This window comes from Cornus florida, unplaced genomic scaffold (genome assembly GCF_030987335.1).
Source record: "Cornus florida cultivar Cherokee Brave unplaced genomic scaffold, ASM3098733v1 CherokeeBrave_3.0.0_Hap2_Chr05, whole genome shotgun sequence".
In the NCBI taxonomy this organism is placed as follows: Eukaryota; Viridiplantae; Streptophyta; class Magnoliopsida; order Cornales; family Cornaceae; genus Cornus; species Cornus florida.
The window spans coordinates 66,367,212-66,376,228 of NW_026775575.1; the positions used below are offsets into that span (position 1 = coordinate 66,367,212).

A 9,017-nucleotide genomic window follows, 5' to 3' on the forward strand; every position below is an offset into this window, starting at 1 on the left:
GGGGTTTTATTCATGCCAAATTCAACATCCTTGCTGCAACAAGAACAAACTGAAAATCAGGTGGGTGAAATTATGATCAACACCCACTTTCCATACTTAAATTTATTTATTTATTTATTTTTCGTCTTCTTTTTTTCCTGGGTAAAGTGGAGAAATTTATAGATATAAACATTATAGTACAAAATACTCGAGGGCATACCCTTGGAGAGAAACACCACAAACAGGCATAAGACAACTCCAAACAAGGCAAAACCAAAGAAAACAAAACAGCAAGACAACACAAGCAGCCATCAAAAGCAAAACTAGTCTAGAACCACGACTATCAACCTCCGAAAATCCACAAGCCATAAGCAGGATGCACATCCAAAGCACTGTAGCAGTATCATCACTGCCGATCAGACCAACAAAACATCAAAGCGCCACCTGCTCAACACTACAGCAGCAACTAGCAGAAGCAAATAGAAAACACAGCAACACATGAGGAAACACCATTAGCAACTGAATCAAGAGCTAACAGCCAGCCACTACACAGCAATCAAGCAAACCAACCTCCGAGACCACCCAACCCCAATCAGAAATAAACGAATAAAGAAACCAGAAGAGGAAGCGTACAGAAAACCCAGAGCATAACTGCGCATCTAACAGTTCCAGAAGAACACCATTAAATCTTAATGGATGATAAGAACGCATTATTATTTTCTGGCAATATTTTTTCTTTTGTGAAAGGGAACATTCAATAGATCAAAATATGTTAACAGATATATAGCAGCATGTGTACATCCATTGCACTACAATGAATCAATAGACAAATAAAATAATGAAGAATAAGAGAAACCAGTTTCTAGAAGTAGAAAATATATATGTTTCTATGTTCTTGGTTTGGCTAAGACGTTGGAGTTAAACGAACTAGATTTTAACTACTGAAATGATATCATAACAAGGAGGCCCCAAGTAAGAGTTCATACCCACATTCCACCTCTAAGTCGCAGCACATCTCTTGATTTAAGCCCAAGTCTGCAAGCATAAGGCATCACTGAAACCTAATGCAAACTCATTATATATATAGATATCATATATGTACAAATCAAAAGCAGATCTTCAAGTGTAGGAATCACCTTGAGCTTGTTGAAGGATGGGTCTCATCTGACTCCAATAGAAGCAATCCACAGGCAAAATGCAACTATTTCTCATCAAAACAAAGTAGCCAAATAGAACCTTAAGTAGCTAATTTGCCTACAAAGTACATTTTAAGCAGACTTAAGGTGGTTTGTAAAATGGAAATATATATATAAAGAATTCCTTTGAATTCTTCCTCGATCAATGTCATCCAACCTGAGCCACATTTCACGAGTCTCAACAGATCTCATCATTTTTTAAATTTGTAAGACAAATTTCATTATTAAGTAAGAGTATGACTTTTGTAGTATTGGTACGCTTGTTTGCAATCAATCCGAGTATGACTTTCGTAGTATTGGTAAGCTTGTTTGCAATCAATCCCTTAGCTGAGAGATGTCAAACGGATCCCAGGTCCTTGACGAGAAAGTAGCTCCAGTTGAACCAGACAACCTTGCTTGGAAGTCAATATGGCAGGGTAAGTCAAGAAAAGGAATAAGGCCAGAGAAGAAACTAGGTGAAGCCTTGGTGCATTGGGTAAGCTTTGTTGAGTCAAAAAGTGGATGTTGAGTTTCCATTTCCTTGTATCAGCAGATCCGGGATATCCCTTCTAGATTGGCGTCTTTGATTTACGATTAGTTCGTCCATCCAACACAAGCAAGCTATCCTTTTGATTGAGATCTGGCTTGGAAACCTTCGCTTGAACACGAGAATGGATTCTTATTCGACCGAGTTGAAGCTAGCAACATGTCGATTACACACCGGAGATTGGTAAGAACTGAGGCTCGAGAGAGCTAACCTAAGTGGGCCTACCAGCGAAGCACCTGTTGATCGGGCGGGGGGCGGTTTTTTGGTTTCGTGCAACGCCCTTGCAGCAGGAAGAGGCAGTAGTCATTTGAAAGTCAAGGCTCTTCCCCTTTTCTACGAATCTACAACTCTCTTTACTGAGCGAGACTCCACTTTAGTATTCATATTCCATTCTATCATTTGTTTGACAGCTTAAACTGGGCTCCACTTTAGATAGGTTTTCGGTCTTCATCAAGATAGGTCAAGGGGGCACGTCGGAACGGTCGGTAGCTGCTTAGTCTCATCCGAGAATCTCTTTCTGCCTTTTTTCAAAGCAAAAAAAAAAAAAAAAAAAACTACTGACAGTTCAGAACCTATAACAAGCAAAGATCTGACAACTATGCTTACGGAGATACTGCCAAACAATTTGACTTTGAAAGATATGATGAAATGGAATATCAAAATAGATGATATAGTAGACGCGTACGAAAAATATGTAGAAAAAGTGGCAGGGGAGAGCGGCATCAACCACAAACAGAATTGGAATACATTTAAGGAGCTTCTCAAGAGCTGGCAGGATCATGAGTCTAACTACAGTGTACACTATAAAACAAAATACACTAGCAATCATTGGAACAAGGTAGCAGAGGTGAAGGCCCTGCTGGATTGAATCACTCGCTTCGGATGTGATAGCTACAAGGACCCCGACTTACTGCAGCTTCGAAGCCGACCCCATTACTTAAACTTAGTCTTCCGCCTTTTGGTTTGGTGCATTTTCCTCATTAGTGCGTCCCAGCGTGAACCCGATCAGTGAGTAGATCCTCTCCCCCAACAAAAGGAAAGTCTATTCCCGATCCTCATCCTCGCCTCCAATCAGATCTGAAAGATCCTAAATGGCTGTTTTCTTGTCACTGGTTGATTGAAGGTGAATATGACGATTGTCTGGAGCGATTTCTGACCGATAATGGAAAGGTCGTCTTGCACATGAGTGAACGAATAATTGAATAGAATAGAGTTCCGTTCGTACCCCTCACTGCGTTAGGTAGAGAGAGATGAGCACGAGCAAACACAAGACAGGGGCTGGCGCGAAGCAGGAAACTATGGCGCTGTGTCTGTGTAACGATCCGGTGCGACGACTTCCGATAAAGCACTAAAGACAGCAAGAAAGAAGAGAAAACAATATATAGAATTTCATGAATCAACAATAGACGAAATTGATGCCCAGGGTTATCTACACTAGTGGAATGCCTTTGCAAGCTAGCAACCTTGGGAGGTGCAGTGTGTGAACCTTGTCCTATAAACTAGAAATTATGACTCAGAAATAGTCAACATACATTTATTACTACCATCAATCTTGAAGTAATGTGCGTTTGACTATCAATTAAAGTGTGTATGGAGCAAACAAGGTCTAGTACCTGAGAATACCATCAAGAAACACATCATATCAAAGATATTAGTAACTCAAATCACAACACATAAAATGTGTCTATAACATACAGAAGAGGCCAAAAAAAAAAAAAAAAGGAAGCAGGAAAAAGAAAACTTGTATTGCATCTAGCATGAATGATATTTAGCTGATTAATTAGTGTTCTCATCAAATGCATCACGTTTTTTGAGCTCAAATCAGAGTATATAGAGCACAAAGGCTATGATCAGTTCTAGAGGTGGGCTTCACATGGACATGGAAACTAATTTTTGTTTATTTGTGTAGGCAACATGAATTTGTATCAAGCCAACAGAGGATATCCACAAGAAAAGAGGACCTGCACTACCAGATTTGTAAATGTCACTACTTGGATAAGTAGGAAAACCAACTAAGCATGACGCCCCACCCTAAGAATAAAATATTTTCATTAATTTAAAATAATTATCAAGAGAAGAGAACCAACTTAAGATTATGTGACCTTAGATCGACCATCTATAACTGCGGGCTTCTTTTCTGGTTGACTAAATTTATCAGCTTTATTATGCAACTTCCTATATAAGGTAAGATCTTATACAGTTTTGCCTTCCAATAGGGCATAACAGTAAAGTAAAAACTAGAGCGTAGCACAGCTCTTGAAGGAAGAACACAATAATAAGGGGTGAATAGCACAACTCTTGAAATATCATTCTAGTTAATTAATTTACTACCATGTCAGCCATCTAGAGGATAGTCTTTTCACCAATTAAAGGTGCTAATCCCATTTATGCAATGGCACATGGAACTGGTCCTTTAACCTTAGAGGTGAAAAAGAAACAAGCAATTTACGAACAGCTCAGGTTGAAGTTCGTGAGAGTTGTGCCCATGTTAGTTATCGAAGTGCAAGTATAATTTAGTTAACATTTTAAAGCTCGTTAAGTGAGTGAACCAAACTTGAACAGACCTTGCTTGACCCATTAAGCTTACAAACATGTTGATGAGCAAGATATTCCTTACCAAAGTTTGAACACGAGATTTGCTACCAAGTGAAACAAGCTGACCACAACCTTGGGTGCGCCATATCCGAGCCAAAGGGAAAACTATCTATGATTTCATACAAAGTATCGCCAACTAGTGACTTCTCAATGCTTGGCTCAAAACCCAGCAACTCAACCTACAGAAGCTGCTCTTGACAACTTAATTCATATAACATAAGGTAGCTCATACCGCAAAACAAAATCTAGAAATATATAATGGCATCAAAAGATAAGTAATAATGAACAATTCAAAATATTTTCAGCATAATATCCACAAGGCATATCAAGCCCAAATGCTCCAAGAGTTCATAAGTATCATGCGTGAATTAAATCTTTCACAAAGAAAGTTTTTAACTACATCGATATATTTTTATATATTGTAAGCAAAGTAAGACCAAGTAAAAGCAAGGGAAGAGTTCACTATGCAACTTCTACAGCTCTACTCTTCTTCCAGTTCTCCATCTTCACTTGTTTCCTCATTTTCATTTTCCACCCCGGTCACAAACCTGAAAGACAACATTCATTGGACATCAAACACAATAAGATATCAAGATCTAAAATAAGGGTAAAGTGCAATAAACCCCCCTCAACTATGCCCCTTTTAGCAAGAAACCCCCCTAATCTACAAAAGTTGCATAAAACCCCCTGAACTAACCACTTTCGTTGCAATTAACCCAGCCCGGCAATTGACCGGTTGAATTTGGAACGTTAACAACCGCGTCTGTTACGCAAAAGCCCAATTTTATTTAAATGACTATACAGACCTTATGAAACTAAAATACCACACTTCTTATTACTGTTAAACCAAACCCCAGCCAAACATGCCCTAATTCTATTTCCGTCACCAAACAATCCCCTCTGTTTGAGACCAGTGAAACCTAAACATAGTTACATAAACAGTCATACACGCAGCAGCGAGACCTTGCGGATTTGACGACGGCAACGACTTGATGAGGAATACGATGGCTATGAGAATGGGTATTTCGATGATGAGACTCTCCGACATGGCTGTTGCAGCGGCAGTGGTTTCATTGAAAAATCTGTTATATGGATTTGAAGATGATGGGCAGAGAATTTTGCGTTTGCAATTGGGTTTGATTGGTGATAGGCGACTATATATTCTTGGGGTTTTGCGAATGGGTTTGCATCCCTAACTCACTCTATTTCTCTCTATCATCTAACTATATCTGCCTATATATATGCATATATATATATAAATATATATCATTAAATAGTTCCATTTTGCGAAGGGGTGTGCCTCTGTCTGTCTGTGTGTATGTATATACAAACACAAATAAACACTGATTTTGTTGTTTTTTTGGTGGCAGAGAATGAGCTCCATGGAAGAGAAATTACCTTACCTCTAGTTTTAGATTCGAGACCAAGGACCATTTGAGAAATATTGGTTTCTGAGATACAAGAAGATTAGTTTTAGATTGTTGTTGGCTTAGAACATTGCTTATACAGGGATTGTAGGGGATTTCTTGAAAGTGGTTGTGGTTGTGGTTGTGGTTGTGGTTGTAGCGAAAATAAAAATCCAAAATAAATATTGATAGAATGGATGGATGTCAACACCGGTAGTATTGGCCTTCAAATCGGCTGAGTTCCATACCCTTGTTTCCCCAAAAAAAATTGAATCAAAATTGGACTGTTGCGACAAAGTGATGACACGAATTGGTTGAAAATCATACGCTGAATTTGCCATGAGACAATATGGGTATTCTTCTTCCTCTTCTCTCTCACTCTGAATTTGTGATGCTGTGTTTGTTTCCCTACTCTGAATTTTCTGGTGTGGGAATATGAACATGACTATATATATATATATGGTTAACCAATTATGTGAAATGTGGTTTTTACCATGGGGTTCGGCCAGTTGTTGTAATATGATTGGTTCTTGAAATTACACCATACACATCATCCACCTAAGTTTACAACTTGAAACAATTGTGGAACGGCATGGTGCTATATAGGGTGTAAAAGTGTCTTTAACTAATTCCGTTCTCAGCAGCTGACCGGAAATGTCATATCTGTCCTTAATTGCAACAATTCAATAGTTCAAGGGGGCAACTTGTAGTTTGGGGGGTTCTTGCAACTGGGACATAGTTGAGGGGGGTTTATTGCACTTTACCCTCTAAAATAATTATTACTCCTATAAAACTACTAAAATGAAACAGTAATTGACCATAAAACTTTTAAGTTTTAAGTTTATGCTACATGCTAAGGTTATGATGACATTCATAAGAAGCAATAAAGAATTTAACAAATAGCAATTATAGAATGTAAAAATAAGTGACATGGTGCATCTTGCCTGTTCTTGATTTCCTCAGCTGCACACCTCCCTTCAACAGCTCCAGGTGATGATTCCTCAGAAGTGCCTGTATCACAAAATCTCTTTCCAAGTAAAACTAGGCTCTCCGTGTAAGCATTTGCATAAAATGAGTGCCTATAATATTGATCTGTAGTCCCACGAATTAAAAGATGGGTAGTTCTTCCGGCTTCGGGATCATGAGCTACCAAGTACCCATCACTAGTTGCCAGTAGAAGTTCGCCTTTCCTTGTGAATCCAGCAAGGTTATTGAATTTTCCAGCAGCCATATTAAAATAGAATTGCTTAGTCCAAGACTCCCTTACGCCATACTCTTTCATCACCCAAATGCAACAAGTATTGTCTTCTCGACCACTAAAGTGGATGACAGCGAGTGATTCCTGAAACTTAGCAACACGAAAATAAAGAGCACTTGACATCAGCATTGATGCTAAGCCACTGGCATGAGCCATGATGTTATGAGGCAGCATAATTTGACTAAATTTTTCATGAGCCATGTGGAAGGACACGATCAAGAAGCTGCCGCCATAACTAGGCAATTTAGAAGCAACCCAGTGTGCAGCCCCATTGAGAAAAGCCTGGGTAGCCCGCTCATTGATGTTGATATCTGGAAGCGCCACATGACTAATGTTGCGCCAAGTGCCGGTGCTGAGACTGAAAATGTCAATCTCCTGTGGCTTGTGAAAATTATCGAAATGCACAATTCGGACAACCTTGTAATCACCATTGCTTGAATCGAACCCAAAGCCAATGTTGGCACTGAATGGACCGTGCGAATCGAAGGTGACACGAACGCGTGGAAGGGGCAAAACCTTTCGAATGGTAGGATTCCAAAGAAAGAGATCATTGATATACATGAACTGATCGTCTGAGAGGCAAATGAGGCCATTGCAGCTACCAATTATCCGAAAATAATGGTTGCAATAGCTCTTCAATGGCAAGTCAAGCTGTGCATACTCCAAGAATGTTTCGTTATCATCGAAACGTAGTGAATAAGTCTCTTTAACATCGTCATCATAAAAATCAGAATAGCTTCAAACCAGTAGAAAATCGTTGTTGTTGTTGGATCAAAATCGTTGAAACCCACACCACAGAAATTATGAATTAATAAATAAACAAAACCCTCCACGTAAAGCCTAGATTTGAAGCAAAATCTAGGGTTGAAGTTGAAACCCTACCCCTCTCAGCAACGCCAATAGGTCGCTGCTTGGACTTGCAATTGAAACCCACAACACACAGATGAATTAATAAACAAAACAAAACCCTAGTCGTAATTGCTGTTTGAGGCAAGCAAAGGAGAGGAAGGGAATGTCCTACCACTTTCTCTCATTTACAAAATGCAGGGTTTTAGTCCACTGAGTGGTAAAAGCGTAGGGACCGACCTCTGCTTTTCAGAAGAAAAAAAAAACCGGGTGGAAATGTGACATATGGCCTTTGCTTCATTTTTCACTGTTATATATATATAAAAATAATAAATAATAAATAAAATCTCTTTTATTTTTGTATAGAAAAATATTATTATGTTTGCGATTAGAGCATCTTCCCAACTTGAATTTTGAATTTAGAATTTAAAAAATTTAGTTACCCACGGCTTGAATTTAGAATTGAAAGGAATTATTCAGTGCATGAAAAAAAAAAGTAAAAATTCCTGCTAATTTTTTATATGAATATTGTTAATCTTGTTATCTGTTTAACCAATAAGGTGAGATATATAGTTAATGGTAGCATAATGTGGTAAATAGATCCACTATTTTTCGGCTTTATACTTTCAATCTCCCGCAATGATACTAATGCTAGGTAGGAAATAAAATAAAATAAAAATAAAAATAATTAAATTGAAGGAAGAAAATAAGGAATGGACGAGACATCTCTAAAAAAGAGGACGTGACATTTTTACTTTTTTTTTTTTGTTCGGTTAGATGAGAAAGAAGAATTAAGCTTACACTTTATTATGTTCATTGGAGAGAAGGAAATATAAAGTTTTAAATTATTTTTATCATTATATTAAGTGATATCTATAAAATTATAATTTATAGAGGATAGTATTTAATTTAGAACTTCTATAATAGTCCATTTTTCTTCCTTTTCTCTTCCACTCATTTTTGGACGAATGAAAATTTATAAACAGTGAATGATAACACATTCCTCATTCCCTTTTATTCTCATTTATTTCCCTATATCATCTCTATCGAATAAGAAAATTTTTTTCTTCATTCCTTTTTTCTTTCTGCATCTCTTCATTGCTTCCTATTGAACAAAGCATAGAATTTCTTTTCTTAATTTTTTTTATTTCTTATATTCTCTTATAATTTTCCTTTTTCTAATATAAATTTGTTTATGAAAGAAAAGAAAG

General features: G+C 37.7%; 1 protein-coding gene across 1 annotated transcript; it reads right to left on the bottom strand.

Annotated features, from left to right (window-relative positions):
* Positions 1-2,425: 2,425 nt before the first annotated feature.
* Positions 2,426-8,071, bottom strand: LOC132306694 (F-box protein At3g07870-like). Its single transcript, XM_059804202.1, has 2 exons — positions 6,647-8,071; positions 2,426-4,844 (listed from the first exon to the last, which is right to left on the bottom strand). Exons 1-2 carry the CDS (start codon positions 7,519-7,521, stop codon positions 4,778-4,780), a joined length of 942 nt encoding a protein of 313 aa, XP_059660185.1. The 5' UTR covers positions 7,522-8,071; the 3' UTR covers positions 2,426-4,777.
* Between the last annotated feature and the right edge of the window lie 946 nt (positions 8,072-9,017).

Excerpts from the sequence above, each read along its gene's own strand:
- LOC132306694 (XM_059804202.1), bottom strand. The coding sequence starts at position 7,521 with ATGTATATCAATGATCTCTTTCTTTGGAATCCTACCATTCGAAAGGTT. Across the intron at positions 4,845-6,646 it reads GCTGAGGAAATCAAGAACAG|GTTTGTGACCGGGGTGGAAA; the intron begins GCAAGATGCACC and ends GTTGTCTTTCAG.